We start from the raw sequence: 17,219 nt of genomic DNA, 5'->3' as shown, positions 1-17,219 counted from the left end.
ATTGACAAGCACTACATTCCTCTAAAAGATGAATTATTTTCAGCACCAAAAACCAGTCAAACATTGGGGAACAAAACTGAACCCAAATTTTTTTGTTTAAAAAAATATGCAGTACAAGTACAAAGAATGTTGTCAGTGGACACAGGCCCTACCCCTACCAAATGGTTTTCGCTAACAGATAGAGCAAAAGAGCATCATAGAGGTCATGAAAAAGTTATGACATCTCTAAGAGCCCAGGACCAACAAGGACCCTAAAAACTACTGAAAAATTTGAGTTCCCTGACTGCTCTCCCAATTGAGTAAATAAAAACCAAAGTTCATTGAGTGACAGATCAAAGCTTGGCTAGCTCTGTATTAACCTGAATGTCTCTGGTCACTCCCTTTAACCTTTTGAATTAGCAAAAGTCAATGAGGCAAGTTTGTTTTAAGTTCCTGTCATTGTCACTCTTTGCAAACTTAGCAAAAAGGTAAGATCTACACTGAAAAATAGAGAAACAGAACCAAAAGTTTCAGTCATTGTATTTCATGTGTATCTGTATATGGCAATAGACCGTGTTTCTGTAGCCCTTTCTCTTGTCTTCTACTTGAAGCACTCTTACAATTTCACATTCATCCATGACACCATATTCTTACACTGATGGCAGAGGCTGCTTTGTGAAGCACCCATCAATAAAAACTTATTCCAGTATAGGGGTGAAACAAAGTGTTGATTATGTGTACAGCTGGACCCGCAATCAAACTGCCAACCTTCTGAATGAGGGATGACCGCTTTAAATTAACAAAGACTCATGGACAACATTCAAGATCTTTGTTTTGGGCATCATCTTCATCATGGATCATTTATATGATTCAAAGGAGGAGATAAAGACAGAAACCTTAGGGCAGGGGTCTACAACCTATGGCTCTTGAGCCTCATGCAGCTATATATATATATATATATATATATATATATATATATATATATATATATATATATATATATATATATATATATATATATATATATATATATATATATATATATATATATATATATATATATATATATATATATATATTTATATATATATTTATATATTTATATATTTCTTATAAAGGATATGAATGTCACCTTGAGACTAAACAATATCAGGATAATCCTAAACCTGCCATAAAAAATACAAGACCTAATCCTTACCTGATCCTAACCCAAGCCTAACCCTGAAAAACCCCTAACCCTAACCCTAACCCTAAAAAAAAACTAACCCTAACCCTAACCCTAAAAAAAAAACTAACCCTAACCCTAACCCTAAAAAAAAACCTAACCCTAACCCTAACCTTAGAAAAAAAAATAAACCCTAACCCTAAAAACCCAAATCCTAACACATCCAACCCCAGGACCCTAACCCCAAACACAATAACCCTAACATCAAACCTCTTAACCCAACCCCAAACTTAACCTAAAACTTAACAAAATTATGATTTTACATTTTGATGAACTCAATAAGCATCACATTTGGCAATAATGCCTGTCACCTCTCTACTTTACCTCCTACAACATCAACAGCCCACCAACTTTTCTTTTGCCTTTACCTGTGGCAAACCTTAAGTTTAACACCCCTGGTAAGATAATGTGCCAGCATAATCTACATGATAAATGGCAAGAAATGAGCTGACAATAAATAAATAAATAAATAAAACAACCAGTAGAGCAACATTATTAATGCAGGCTTTGTTATCAAATTCAAGTCTTCTTTTTGTCGTTCTACAGGTTCATAAATTAAAAAAAACAAACAAAAAAAAAACGTATTGTTTGGAAAATTATTTACTGTACCTTAACCTTGTTTAAAATTTTATAAACCAATGGCTTTTGGAGAAGATAAAGTAGATTTTGTGGCTCCAGAATAACATGAATCCAAGAGAGCGAAATGGCTCCTTTGGTAGTAAAGGTTGCAGACCCCTGCCATAGGGTTAAGTAACACACTATGCCTTGCCATGGAACCTGACGTATTTTAGTTTGGGCTGTTGAAGGGGAAATCATTTTATTTAGATGTGCATACTGCAAGTAGAACTACAGAAAGACTTTTCTGTGAGTGAGAACGCTGCTGACCTGGATTATAAAAGGCTCAGTGCATGTCTACGGACATCTACAGTAAATAACGATAATCTTTGTTAAACTGATTCTACAGCAGAAAGGTTTTGGACAATGTGTTGGTGTGGTAGTAAATGTAAAGAAAATGTGCTTTCTTCGAACCTGTCAGGAAAAAAAAAGAGGAATTAAAATATGTTTTGCAGTCATTTTTCCCACACAAGTGTTTCTTTTTTATTTTCATTTTGTGAACACTATATAAATCTTCTGAAGAAAAAAATCAAAACTGATTTTCAGCTGTTTTTCTGCCTCAAATAACAATCTAATGTGTGTGTTTGTGTGATTAAACCCTCCTCATCTCTTCACCCTGTTTGTTTGTTTGGTCACTTTGTACTGACAAGCCACGTACATGGACCCTGAGCTCCAAATGAGCTCGGGTCAGCTTGCCAGGACCTGTGCTTGGACACATACCAAAGCTGACATTATCCAGGAGTGATGGCTACAATCCGCTGTATCCAGTGACTCTGTTAGCTCAGCAAGCTCCTGAAACTCAACCCTCATACCTTTACTTCCTCTGTCAGACAGAAAAGCTGCTATATTAAGAGCTGACATTTGAGACGGGACTTCAACCTGAATGTGGGGTCATTACAACCAGGGGCATTTCATCCATCTGTAAGAGAAGAGGGGAGGGGAGGGATCAGTCAGCTGCACGGAGGTGTATAAGGTACAGTTTGAAGAGAGCTGTAATTACAGTTAAAGCACCTCTGACCTCCGCTGATTACAACCTATCCTCCTAGACCATCCAGGGTCATTACTCACCTCACTAACTAGTAGAGTAAATCAGAGGTGCAGTGCTGACCTGATATTAGAGCCACAGTCAGAGCGTAAACAGGGCCTGAGTATGGAGGCTGGAGCCTTGTAAATAATCCACAGGAGCTGGAGCGAGGCGTGGGAGATGTTTATAGCAGGTGGACAAACACCTGTCACTTTGATAAGACTGATTTATCCTGAATGACATGTCAGCACATAGCTCTCCTCCCGCCTGACAGCATGGACCGCCAACTACCCCAGCCAAGAACATGAAACCAGTTTGTAGCACTGATGCATACAGTTAGTGAGAGAGATGACAAGCAAACCTGCGGCAACAACATCTTCATCAGCGCTAAACATCAGCTGGGACATTCTCATTTGAGAGTATTTATCCCACAAGTTTCACAAAACACTGTTGATACTGATGAAAAACAAGACAGTTTTAATAACAGAGATCAAAAACATGCAAGACAAACAGACCTGCTGTTTTCCCACTTAATAGATCACTAAATCAACCATTATCCTGATTACCACGGTGGACTGGACAAAAAAAGAGAGAATGCCCTGAGCCTAAAAAATTGAATCAGTAATTTCTGAAAGATCATTCACTGAAAAAAAGCATGGTAAAATCTCAGACGTGAAGCCAGAACATTATTACTTTATGAAGAACTACTTTATTTTGTTATGGGCTGATGTTACTCAACAGCTTAAAAAAGCATTTTACCATATATCTGCCATTGTCTTTTGAGAGTTGAACACATAAGGACAGGAAAGATGTTACTAGCTCATATGCCAATGCCTATTAGCCAACAGTGATAGGGCAGATTAATGTTAACCATAGACTGTATATCAAATGGACGCTGCAAGTGTGCATGAACTGTAATTTGTGTTCAAGTGCTCTTTAAGTTTGGTCATAAATAGTTTTCTCTTTTTAAAAAAATGATAGATAGTGTGAAAGATCTGTTGACTCTGTTGGCTCTTGCAGCAGTCTTTACAGGATTAGCAGAGAGAAAACAGGACAAACACCAACACAGGAATTTCTGTTTTAAACCAACATAATATAATGTTCTGTTTTGGGTTGCTCCCATTTGAGAGCTCTGTGACATTTTATCAGTGAGTTAAAGTTGAAACCCTGTCCACGTTTGGTTAGCAGTCCAGGGTCCACCTGCCTGATCACTTCTGCACATGCTTTGGCACCACCAGCACAATATGTCAGCAGCAACGGGAGGAGAAGGAGATGTGTTTATTTAAAAGCGGTTAATGGTCAAACCAGCTAAGTTGAGCAACTAAGGAGTTCCAGTCCAACATCACTTCTCACAAACTAACATTACTTGTGAGGAATTTTCACTTTTATAACCATTTCTTGTAATAGTAACAAATAAGTTAGCAAGGAAGTAGCTGAATGTTAGCATTAGATGTTGAAAATAGTAGTGGGTTGTAGTAGTGACCCTCACTCTTTGCATGACACCAGTTAAATAAATAAAATAGAAATCCTTTGTTGTAATTAGGCTGGAAAATACAAGCTAATAAGATCTGTATAGGCTTACCGCTGTATTTTTTGTTTGTTTGTTTTGGGGTTTTTTTTAACAAAGACAGACAAGACAGACATCATAAACAGTCATGCAGTAGGGAGTAAAAAGTGTACCACAGGTCACTGGGCTTACAGACAAAAATGCTGTTTTTTATCAGTTACAATCCTAAACCCATTTATGTCCTTTCCCATACAGTATAAAAATAGAATCAAAAATATCAACAATAAAATTGATTTAAAAATAAAGTAATAATTGGAATTAAATCAAGCTTGAAATTTAAAGAAATTAATTTTCACAGCCACCTGTCATTGTCTTTGTTAGCTCTTACTCTAAATGCAGCGTGTCTCCTCTCCGTGTCATCAGCCAACTTAAGAGAAAAAAACGTAATTTGTCAGCTGCCATGAGTTATGTTAACAGAAACTGACCTCAATTAAGAGTGACTTGCATTTAAAAAGTGTCTATATCAGATTTTTAGATTTAGACCAGGGGGAGAGGCTTTAATGGAACGCTGACAGAGGGCCAGTTGGAGAGGTAATACATTTTGTGCAAAATGCCAGGGGATACCACATAAATAAAGCAGTGTTATTCCTGACAGAAGCTCTGTATGAAGCTGTGCTGTGATCTATGGCTGAGTGACCCGGTTAAAGAGCAGCCGAAACAGCTGACAGCTTGATCAAGATTACCTCTCTAAAGTGGTATAGATCAAGTCTTTAGCCCTCTGAGTGATGGTATGAAATGGTCATGGTGCATGATAATACTCAACGAAGATGTGCGGCATCTATTGTGATTATCACAGTCCTGACAACGTCCTGATAAGTATTACAGTAAATGCTTGCTTAAGGGGGATGAGCGTCAACGTACTGAATGTTACAGGTGTAGGGCTGTGTGGGATTTGTAAACTGACTACTAAACATCTTAGAAGGTATTCTGTCCTGGAGGGACATTTGTTTTATATTTCCATCATCTTTTTAGCAAGTCCAACTTTATTTATTGTTACTCAGCAGCTCCATCTTTATATATTTGGCTGGTAAAAGTGTATTTTTATGGTTGCAAGTATTAATTAGTGATATTCTGGTATCATTAGTGTAATTTAGTGCTCCCTAGATTAATAGCACAGTGACATTTATCTATGAAACATTATATCTTGATGTTAAATTGCAATAAAAGACCCTGTATATTCTAAGGATATGGCTGTCCACATCTAACAGGGGGGATGGGTGTGTAGTTGACATCCATTAAGGAAATCCTTTATTGGCACATAAAAATGAGAGGCAATATTTAGCCTTACTTGCCTCTGGCAACCTGACCCATAGCTTTGCCCCAACAGTGAGAAGACAGAGCTATGTCAGCAGTAAAGAAATATCTGCACTTAAATACACAAAAACAGCTTTTAAGTGTCTTTTAATCTGACTCTGTGAGGGGGATGAGTGCACATCAACATTGTGAGAAACACCATAGAAATGTTGACAAAGTGCCAACATCACAATTTCTCTACATCCCTAAAACAAAAGCATTGCTTTCTACATCTAATGAAGAATATTCAATAACTAATTATGGTAATTCAATACATCTCCAATTAGCAGAGAGGCTTTATCGCTGCACTGTACCGTAAAGAGCAGGATTTATGTTGGCTTTGAATATCACCCAGAGGACAGAGGACGGCTCATCACTCAACAGGAACAAAACACAGAGACAGGAGTGAAGGGAAAAAATAGAGGGAAGACGAAGAAAAAGATACAGTGAGTTATAGGTTGATGAACACATTTTGCTTCCCATTTTCCAGAAACCTTGAGAGATCCTTGGTGAGGCCTCCTTTGACTTTTAAAAACCAAAAGCGGTGAATTATCCAAATGGATCAAACTTTGCATTTCAGCAATGAGACTGTATAAAAGGAGAGGATACACGCAGTATGTGTGTAACCTCGGTGGGATAAGCCCAGCGAACGCAGCCTTCGCCTGCTGTCAAACAGCCCCTCAGAGAGTGATAAGCTTCCCTGCTATCTGTGAGGGTGGTTGTCTTATTAGTGCACCTCAGCCATTTCAGGCAGGCACGTAGAACAGCCAGCCATCTGCCACTCTGTGATCCTCTGCCCAGCTCTGTCTCTCAGGTGTCATAAAAGGAGCCCAGTGTCCCTTTGAAGCCTGGAGTAAAAGTGCTGACCAGATTAAAAGAGTCATTTTTTTAAATAGATAAATTACTTTTCATGTATGAAGCCTGTCATGTAGATATGTTTGGCATTCAGAGGGCTGGATTTTGATAGAGGCTTGAGGTTAACTTCACAGCAAAACAGGTCGAATGTGATTCATTCAGCGAGAAATGCTCGTTTTGAAAGAAAAATTGTCAACCCGATTTCTAAAAGAATATTTTATAAACCTGTTTCCTCCCAGGTATAAGCATAATCCTCAATTTTTTAAAAGGGCTAATCATTACATGCTACTTTTTTGTTGTTGAGTTCAGAAAAATAAAATTACAACAAACCCCTGATGTCATAGAAGAAAAGGGACCCCAAAGGTGAGCTTTTTGTAATCTCTAACCCCAGAAGAGACTCTATCGCCACCTTGTGGCTGGTATAGCAAGTTAAATCATGAAATTAAAGACCCCTCACTCAACAGATTTTGCTTTATTGTTATTATTATGCTTTATTTTTCTTTACAAACATTAAATCTGCAACAAGCAGAGCATGAAATAGCATCGTGGACAGACTGCATCTTGCATAGAAAATAAATAGAGACATGCAGTAGAAAAATACTTTCAAACATGAATATTCAGTTTAATGAAAATCATCAGACTTACAGTAGATATGATCCTGAAATGACAAGATGCAGCTGTCAAAATGTAATGTATTCAGTCATTTTAAACACATACAATAATCTTGTAGTTATTCTGGGCAAATAACAAGCTAATAAAACCATGCTACAGTAGCGAGGAGGTCTGAACAACTCACACAGTGTGTGTTTACAGGGCGTAAAGCTCCATCAGGTACTCTTTAGGGACGATTCCTATCGCTCCGTTCTTCTCTCCAACCCACCAGCCAAAATTCTGGTACTCCTATGGACAGGTAAAAGTGAAAGTATCATTCAGGTGACACAGTTCAATACAAATTCATAATATCTTCATTTATCCAAAGGAAACTTCATTTGTGTAAAAGCATAGAAATAGAGTTATTTGTTCACCCATCTCTACCTGCTTCTTTTTTAGTTCATCTCACCTCAACTCTGAGAAAAAAAAGGAGGGAAGACCCCCTCCAACATTTCCTCATGTTGTGCCCCCACCCCAATCTCTAAAAGCAACACCTTTATCACATCAACTTATCCGTCATGCCTCTCTTCCTGGTGTTGCTTTTGGGCCTGCACTCACTCCGCTCCAGACAAAAAAAGCCCTTAATGTGTGTCTAGAGCACATCACACATAAATCTGTCACAACATGACAAGTAATAGCTCCAAATGGCTGTCAGCATGCTGAGATGTGAGGAGAACACCGAGGAGAGATCTGAGACAAGAGGAGAAAACCCCTCTCCCTCTCTGTGTTTGGCCAGGAGCCTGACCGCACATCAAAGTCTTCCCCGACATGAATCAACACTGGAGACCATGTTCTGACGAGGATAAAGGAAGAGGAACCTGCATGGTGTTTCGAAACGATGCAAAAACTCAGGGAGTAGGAAGAGGAACATCTCTCTCCGTTCATTTCCAAAAGAGTGTAAATGACGGAAGTGATCGTATGGTTGTATCAAAGAAGGGGCAACAACAAAGATGTGATTGAGCATGGACAGTGGTCTCCTGATGGGGTCATTCATTAACAGCAAATCAAGGATTAAAGGAAACGAACAAAAAATGTGTAAGCCATTTCAAGAATGTGTCGCATGATTAAAACAACATTTCACTGGCCCCTCAGGGATAATGTAGCACATTGACATAAGGTGTGTGTAAGAGAGTGTGAGACCAAGTGTGTGTGCACGTTATGACTTCCTGCAGCAGGCCTTTGAAAAGAGCAACACCTCATTGTGTAGTTCTGGCTCACAAATAAGTCGTGCCTGAGTAAATGTGGGACACAACGTGAAGACACATGAAGTGCTGTGGGAAACCAGTGACCAAACACACGTTCACATTGATATTTCAGATACTACCACTGTCCCATACCTCTATTTTTAATGTAGTGTCTGCACGTCTTGTGTAAGTAACCACAGCTGCTGTTAAATCAGATAGAAAGCAGTCCTTCACCTTGAAAAACTTCCATCTCCTGATGTGATGTGAGCAGCATTTTGTTATTTTTACTCTTGCTCTGCAGTGAGGGTGTTCAGAAACTCGTCACATCTCTTGATTAGTTTTGTGTGCTGTGGCTCAAACAGAGGGGGGTCTGGTGTAGCACATCCGTACAACACACTCTCCTTCACTCCCAGTCGGGCCCTATTATCAACACCCAGGTCCTGACTGGGGGGTCTCGCAGCTGTAACACTACAGCTATTTCTGGACTGTGGAATGGGGGGAGGGACACAGGAGAGAGGGAGAAAGGAGAATGAGGGAGGAGGGAGTGATGGAAGGAGGAGGGTCGAGGGGGGAAGGAGCCGACCGGCCCTTTAGCTGCAGCTGGCTGCTGCAGTCCAGACAGGTTTTATGGTCATTGCCCTCGCAGCGGGCCACAACCCCCAACACCAAGGTTTCAGCTAATGGCACTCCCAGTCTGAGTGAAAGGGCAACTTGATTCTGGGTCCTTTTCCACACAGAGGGAAGGAGTCATAAACAGGCATTTGGCCACCGAGCATTGATGGGTCTGTCTGCTTTGTGCATTTGTTTCCTTCCATTAGTGCTGGATCAATTAATCAATAAGCTGGTCAACAGTAGATGAACTTTTTGCTTTGGTCCTAAAAACAAGCTTGTTTTGTCTCCCTAAATGTGTGAGTCGATTATGTATTATTATGCGAGTCTAATTTGGATTTTCTAGGACCAAAAAAAATAAAGATAGATGATTTAGAGAGAAAAGAAACTTATTAAGTATTAATCCACAAATGAGGAAATGATGATTATATTAGTTCAGCTTAGTACAAAACAAATCACATTTTCCTGGCTTCATGGCCTTAAGTTGCCACTAGATGGCAGACTTGAATTTGGAAACTGAGCTGGCCAGATGACAACAGTATGTCTCAGTTGACTTCATGCTCCATAGAAACCAAACCAGACAGGAAATATAACCAGTCTAGATGGAACACATTTAACACTCTTTATTTAACACAAACCACAGGGCTGACATGAATCTGTAAAAGTTAAATATTCTTTGACTCATTTGCTGCGGGATGCTCTAAAACTTGCACATTAAATGCATCACAACAAAATCCAATTCTACGTTCACATGAAGCATCTGGGCACAAAAGGGCTTCTGTTCAGTTACATAATAAAGGTAAAGAACGGCCCCTCAGTCCTCATTACCTGGCACGCACACCAAGGCGACAAGCCTCGGAAATTGTGCGTCCACCACACGTCCTCACCTGCTCTGAATGGAGTGGCGGGCTGAGCCTGGGTTTCCTGAGAACACACACTCCTATTTGGCGAGGTGAGAGAGACGTCTGAGAGGTGTGTGGGCTGCAGGCTGTTCAGCGCCCAGCACGGCGGCAGGGACAGCGTGCTGAAACAGCCCAGATGGAAGTGATGGAATGGCACTGTGTGCCAGCAAAGCCCAGCCTCCGCCAGCGGCACTAAAACGGTTTCCGTTGCGACACAACTAATCCCCATCACAGTGCCAGAGAGAGAACCAAGCTCAGTCTGCCCCTTACCATCAGCCGTCCACCTCCAGGCGGCAGGCCAGATGCTGCCAGTAAAGGATGTGAACAGCCAGTTTCTCTGAGGGCTCTGAAATAACTCACTATAGGTGGTCTGGAGCCAGCAGAACCCCTTTGACTACAAACCATGTCTCTTAACTTTCATAAGACAGTCAGCTGACCCAGTCCTAACTCCCCATTGTGCAAAGATAACTCTTATGAAGGGACAGATAAACAGTGACCTCTGGCATGTTGTGTTCTCTGAGCCATACCTTGCTCAGGATGTAGATGGCATCTCCCCGTTTGAAGGACAACTCATCCTGGTGGTCTGCAACACAGTCCCACAAGCCCTGGTAGTAGTTGGGGTAGTCCGTGCTCTTATCAACTGGAGAGAAACAAGGGGGAATAAATAAAAAACAATAAAGTGTTACGAGTAATATTACTGATCACACAGGTCTGAGACAGCAGCAGCTGATTGTGTGTGGCCGCACCAACAGGAGGCAGTGCGGAGCCTGAAACAGAGGTGGAGGTAGACAGAGGCTGTGAGCCAAGTTCATTCTACCTGTAAGTGACACAAAGGTTTTCACTATTTAGAATTTTCACTCTGTGGAAGTGATGGGACAGGCCGCTACCAGGCATACACTGGGGAGCAGAAAGCATGAAGGATGGAGGTGAATCCACACAGAAAATCAAAGTATGATTAAAATTACATTTTAGAGAAGACAACGTGACAAAATGATTATGAGAGTCAAACTTAAATGTCATTGTTTGAGCAAAACTAAAAAAAAGTTATCTTTAATGTGAGCCGGTTTGTTATCTATGGTCAGACAAATTTTGAGGGCAGTGCTTAGATATACTCCTGATATTAAGGACACTTTTGTCACATAAAGTCCAAAAATGTTACCTCAAAACTAACTCTGGAGCAACAGCATTTTCTTTTGCTCAGCATAAACATTGAGCCTTTCATATAACTAAATTAATCAGGGTGATTTTTGCTTAAGCCTTCCAAGAACGGCACTAAAGCAGTTTACTTAAATGCTAGAGGCTTGTTTTTATACAGCTAATAAACGGTAGGAATTAGGACAGAGTTTCTTTCCAGTGAAGCCCATCTATTGATCTGAAGTGGGAACATTTCCTGTCAGTTCCCTCAGAGCTTGGGAGTGTTTACATAGGTAGTAGATATTAAAGTGCAGTGTGTTATTTTGGTACCAACGGCTCTTTAACACGTCACTTATTGTAAAAAGGAAGTTGTCTAAATCGACAGAAAGTTATTTCCAGCATTATGTTAACTTTCAGTCTTATGTGTTCACACCAACTTCCTCTGTACATGTTACTTCTTCTCCACAGTGGCAAGAGTTTGGAGGATGTATAAAGCAGCAAAAATGCTACATTTATGGGAAAGAGTAAAGTAAAATTTACTCTCAAGTTATGAGGCACTGATATGTGTGCAGACACATTTCTGTGCTGTGTACCTGCAGCAGGAGGAGCAGCATTGATGGGTGGATCCACCTTTGGAGGCGGCTTCACTGGAGTCGGCATTTCATCCTCTGTAAAACAGGATTCATTGATGTTTATGTATATCACTGATCAAAGCTGGTAGAACCTTCCTGTAACAGGATGAGGAAGCTCCAAACTGTGTCCCGACCTGGGAGCTCTTCATAGATGTCGTCATCGATCGCCTCAGGCTGATCTTCTACCTCTACATTTCCTACATCATCGTACAGTTCCTGTTCCTCCTCTTCATCTTCAGGGATAATACCTGACATGTCTGCAAAACACGTCAAAAAAAAGTTTTCACAGATGAACAAACAGATCTATAAATAGTATAAAGAGATTTAAAGGAGATTTTTATGTAGAGGTATCTGCAGCTTTCATCTGTGAGGACATTTCTGTCTTTGGGTTGTTTCATAGTAAAGTTTTTATGACTGAAACTGTTCAAACCTTTTATAACAAAGTCAATCTGTTTCACCCATTCCTCGGCCTCTCTCACGGATGACGCACAAAACTGAAACGAAAACTTCAGTCAGTTCAACATGCAGCCCTTCGTATATTAATTAACATAAACAAATAATACTGCATCTATGCATATTAAAATGTTCCACATGGAGGAGACTGGATGTTAGAAACACTCATTTAGACTGCTTAAGTTATGCACGTCAGGTCGAGCCATTGCAAAGGCAGCAGTGTCAAATGAATGAACGATTTTCAGAAATGAAGCTGTAATGAAGTGTAGGTAGAGACACACCTTTCTGTGTTTAAACACATCACATCTCAAGCTGGTGTTTGTTTGTTCAAGCAAGTGTAAAGCAGCAATGGTTTAAATATTAGGTGAAATATACGTGTACCTGATAGACTCGCTTGTCTGGAGCTGAAATTTCAAAGCAGCAGTCTTTCTTCGAGTCTTTCCGTAAAGTGCTGTTCATTTTGACAAAGTACCCGTCGATACTGAACTCGCCTTTCTGCTGCTTGTCTGATACAGGAGAATAAACATGGTCGTTAGTGGTTCAGAGAGATGAATGCCACCTTTAAAATCTGTGAAAACAGTACAACACTAGACACACCTCACTGCTCAAAAACAGTGTGTGTTAACAAGAAAGTCAAAGCACCTTTCTCACTGCCATAGTAATAGAAGATTTGATGGCTGAGAGCACACCATCTCTTCTGCCACTCAGTGCCAAAAAAGCTGTGATCTGTGGACAAAGGATGAACATAAACCTTAGATAATCAATCAAATCATTTGGAGTATCTTCACAAATAAGCCTGAAGAAAAATATCACATACACAAGAAACCTTTCTTTTCAGATCGCCTCCAATGACTAGTTGTAGGCTTATTGCTGCAGCTCTCTCTTCTTTGTTTCTTGTCATTTTTTCATCTCTTTTTCATAATCTTTGTATTTGGAGTGGATCATTACTTTGTACGGCTCATTTGTTGGTCATGGACACCAAACTTTTTGTGGCTTCAGTGATATTTTTACTACTTTTTCTTCTGTGTTTGTCTGAAGATCCTACATGTAATCCTGGCTGCATTGTTTACATGTGAAATCAGCTGTTAGCAGCCTGTAGCATGTCAATGCTAACTGGTGTAAGGCCGGATGTCTTCTCACAAGATAAGGAGGAGGTGGTGAGGACGACGTGCTGGTTCTCAGGTGTGAGATAAGAAGTGACGACATGGACCTGTCCTTCCATCCATCGTTATTGGGAACGTAAGATCTATCTTTTTGCACTTTCTATACACTTTCTTACTTTTTTTTCTTTATTGCTGCTATGACTTCAATTTTGTTGTACTTGTTACAATGACAGTAAAGTTCTATTCTACTCTAGAAATTAGTCATATAGTGTTTTTTTTTTGTTTTGAGCACATAAATTAAGCAGCTTTATATTTCTCTAAATGTAACTCAAGTGCATGAGCCAAAGATCAGGTTTCATACTGTGTGACTTATGTATGGTTATCTGATTTGAATGAAGTTTTGGCATCACACATGAATGTCTCGAATTTTAGTCTTTTAGGGGTACGTTGTTTGTTTGCCCATGGACCATGTAGGAGAGGTTCCTAAAAATCCTCAGAATTTTCAAAACTATTTCTTTTTCTAAAACCAGAACTCTGTGCGTACGCTATAAGCAGAACACCCACCCTTCCTGCGCTTCTCCAGGTATCCAGCCTTAAAGACAGAGGTCAGGTCCTGAGCTGCCACAGGTGGAGACTGCTGCACTCCTGGAGAGGAATCCAGGAAACCCAACAAAGTAAGTCTGAGTCAAAACTTAACACATTATCATTCTGAAGTATTTGTATCAAGTAAAAGTGAAAACAAATTGTTCCTTTTAATGTATTATATAATGTGATGTAAAAACATGGAGCACAGAGGCTACACTGAGATCTCTTTCACCTTCTTTCGAATGAGGAAGAGACTGCAGTGTTGAAGTTGCAGTGTGCAACTTCAATGCAAATGTTCAACTGCTGTGTCAAAGTTGCTTTGTGTGAAAGAGCAGCCATAAAAGCTGGCAGCTGCTTACAGCCCATAAACCCCAGACGGACCCCTAAACACCATTTCATACGGAGCTCATTGACACCGTATTCAAAAAAAAAAAGTACCAACAAAATCTTGCACACAAACTTACATTTGAGCCCCATGGTCAAAACTACTGTTCATTGAGGAAGGTTTTTTCTTCCTTAAACTACACTCTGCAGTGTTTCTCAGTCCCCAGACTGAGGCTGAGGGTAATAAAGCACGTTCTGGCTGTCAAAGAGGTGGGGTGAAAGAGGTGGTGGGAGTAGCAGTTGTGCCCCCAAATTGCTCCTCAAGTATGTTGCCAAGTTACAGTTGGAATGTCTCTTTCATTGTGCCACTCAAAGTCACTTTCTCCGCACAGAGGGCTCACAGATTTGTATATTTTCATGCCAAGACCCAATTTTCAACACTTTAATCCCCAGCAGTTGGTAGTTAGTGAGTCAGCTTTGGACGTCTGCTAAGTGGTTTACCTTCACAACCTTCTTCATCTTTGTCTGTGCGCTCTGAGCCGCCGTCATTGTTGCTGTCAACCTCCTCCTCATCATCTGAGTCATCTCCACCTACAGGAGAAACCAGCAGTGTGGTAATGGTGCATGTTATGGTGTATCACAGTGGATCTCAATCTACCGTACGTGACTGTGATGATGTCAGCACAACACTGTTTTATTATAGTTCCCCTGTAACATTTAACATAAGATCAATCATTACCAAAAAAAGAATATTCATCAGATTTTTTGCTCATCACAACCCGAATTTTCCCTTTACTTTAAAATTAGAATAACCACCATTCATTAGCAGTGTCCCGAAGACAACCTCTCAGGTTTGTCCTTTTATATCATTGTATCTTATCTCCCTTACATTCATGAGGTGACCTCTCATATGGCCCCAACCCTCCTGCTACTACACAACCTGAGACATTCAAAAGACACCCACCTTTGTCCTTAAAGTCATATGGGAAACTGTGGAGCAACAGAAATTTGATGTTGTCAGAAGTTTTTGCATCAGAATTTGAAACAATGAGTCATTCGTTAAACAAACTTTAAAACAGAGGACATTTTGATGCTCCATATTGTCAGACTGACCCTAATTTAACCTCCTTAATCCTTTTGATGAAGGCCTCCCTCCTCTCCTTTGCCTTCTTGCTGAGGGTTTCTCCTTTTAATCCATCATTGAGGAAATGTTCAAGATCTAAACAGCACATAGATTCACACAAGTTAATATCACATTCTTGTTTGAAATCCTAAGACTGATTTTCAAAACAAATCAGCACATGAGAAGTTAGATTATATGAAGTCCAGCATTCATGGTTAGCTCAGGAGAGAGTAGCATGGGTAAAACAAAAACAAAAAAAACGTCTGTGGTGTGTTTGTGTACTCAAAGTCAGCCATCCATGCTGAGTGAGCACTTCCTCTTTTCACTAAACGGTCTCTTTTGTGCACGAGCCACGAATAAAGTAGAAAAAAAACAGCCAACACGTTCAAAGTGGTTCAAAGATAACCTGAGGATAATGTACCTGAAATGAGCGAGGTTAGCTCCTCGGGAATGGGTGGCATTGTTCTGAGTTTCTCTCCCTTCAGGCAGCGGTGGTCGGTCCAGCTTCACTTGACACGGAAGCAGCAGACGCGGAAGTTACTGCGCTAATTATTTATCACTGACCACTGCTGCTCCACACTTTCTCACTCTGACAACTGACGTTTAGTGCACCGTGGAACCGTGTGTGTGTTTGTGTGTGTGTGTGTGTGTGTGTGTGTGTGTGTGTGTGTGTGTGTGTGTGTGTGTGTGTGTGTCCCTAACTGCTGATGATAATGACAGAGATTTGATGCTTTAATGAACCGTTACAGACCAATAAAGTCGATCATATTGTTTGACTGGTTCCAGGTTATATTTCTCTGCCCATATTGGGGGTGTCCTTTTCACAATGATGGAGGCGCTTTGACTTTATGAATATATAAACACTGTAAATCTAAACAGGAATCATTAATAATCGAGGAGGCAGTTATTTCAAGCTGTTATGGAGGCTTCTGTGCCAAGTTTATTTCCACAACAAGCTATGCCACATCTGTTTCCCTTGTTCATCCTTCTACACCTTTGAAATTTAGGCTACTTTTTAAAATTTATTTAATGGTTGATTTATGTTGGGGGGTGGTCTCCTCCTTTTTGGCTGTAATTAAAGCACTTAAAGAGAGAGTATTGTCTTTTTATGTATTTATTTATTTTTATATATTTATTTTTGCATGGATTTATTTATTTATTTATTTATGTTTATTTTTTTCTTTATAAATATGTACTTTATTGTGGCAATACGGTATACAAAATTCCTGCAATACCCATCCTGTTATTTAAATAACTTGACACCATATTCATTTTAGGTATCTTTCACCCACGTGTCATGGTCAAAATATAACCTTTCATAACTTACAATACATATACACCAATACTCTCAAAGTAACCAACATAAATGAATAATTAAGTAAATGACATTACCCAGCTGCAGCAACAACAACAACAACAAAATTAAAAAAATAAAAATAAAATAAGATAAATAAATAAATAAATGAATAAAATGAATAATGAAAAAATAGATCAATTAATTAATTAATTAATTGAAGAAAAAGGTTTCATCTCTTCTGTATACCAAGGATATATCCAGTTACTTTAATTTAAACCGAGCCCATCTTTTTTCCAACCACTTTTTTTTCCTTTTAAATCCATAAGTTACCCTCTCCATCCTATAAATATTTTCTACAGTTTGTAGAAACAGAATGTTTATTTTTTGAGCCCTATTGACACTTTGTTTTAGCTACTGCCGCTTTAAGCTTCTGGAGCTTCATAAACCCCCTCCCTCTCTGATTGGTCAGCCCTCTGGAGTCCTGACAGGAACAAAACAAACTCCCAGACCTTGTTGTTTGAGACCCAACCCTCCAATATGGACAGATTCTGGGATTTCTACAACAGGAAAATGCAGCTGTTCAAAAATCTGTACACATTTGGTATAAAGATTCAGCATTGTTACACAATATCCACGTTTAAAATGTTGGACGCATTTTTACCAT

General features: G+C 39.7%; 1 protein-coding gene across 1 annotated transcript; it reads right to left on the bottom strand.

Moving 5' to 3' along the window:
* Positions 1-7,218: 7,218 nt before the first annotated feature.
* skap2 (src kinase associated phosphoprotein 2) lies at positions 7,219-15,863 on the bottom strand. The gene is made up of 12 exons (XM_074683810.1): positions 15,680-15,863; positions 15,249-15,354; positions 15,100-15,125; positions 14,637-14,726; positions 13,791-13,871; positions 12,766-12,849; positions 12,505-12,629; positions 12,101-12,164; positions 11,805-11,927; positions 11,632-11,706; positions 10,432-10,544; positions 7,219-7,458 (listed from the first exon to the last, which is right to left on the bottom strand). Exons 1-12 carry the CDS (start codon positions 15,717-15,719, stop codon positions 7,366-7,368), a joined length of 1,020 nt encoding a protein of 339 aa, XP_074539911.1. The 5' UTR covers positions 15,720-15,863; the 3' UTR covers positions 7,219-7,365.
* Between the last annotated feature and the right edge of the window lie 1,356 nt (positions 15,864-17,219).

Source organism: Halichoeres trimaculatus, unplaced genomic scaffold (genome assembly GCF_033239565.1).
Source record: "Halichoeres trimaculatus isolate MK-OKI-2021-1 unplaced genomic scaffold, fHalTri1.1 fHalTri1_scaffold_12, whole genome shotgun sequence".
NCBI classification, from domain to species: domain Eukaryota; kingdom Metazoa; phylum Chordata; class Actinopteri; order Labriformes; family Labridae; genus Halichoeres; species Halichoeres trimaculatus.
Note: the sequence above shows the minus strand (reverse complement) of the source record. Positions and strands in the feature narration are given on the sequence as shown.

What these genes read in the sequence shown, in the direction of transcription:
- skap2 (XM_074683810.1), bottom strand. Translation starts at nt 15,719, where the DNA reads ATGCCACCCATTCCCGAGGAGCTAACCTCGCTCATTTCAG. An exon ending in GCTAACCTCGCTCATTTCAG is followed by an intron (nt 15,355 to 15,679) that starts GTACATTATCCT and finishes TGTGCTGTTTAG; the next exon opens with ATCTTGAACATTTCCTCAAT. An exon ending in ATTAAGGAGGTTAAATTAGG is followed by an intron (nt 15,126 to 15,248) that starts GTCAGTCTGACA and finishes GTTGCTCCACAG; the next exon opens with TTTCCCATATGACTTTAAGG.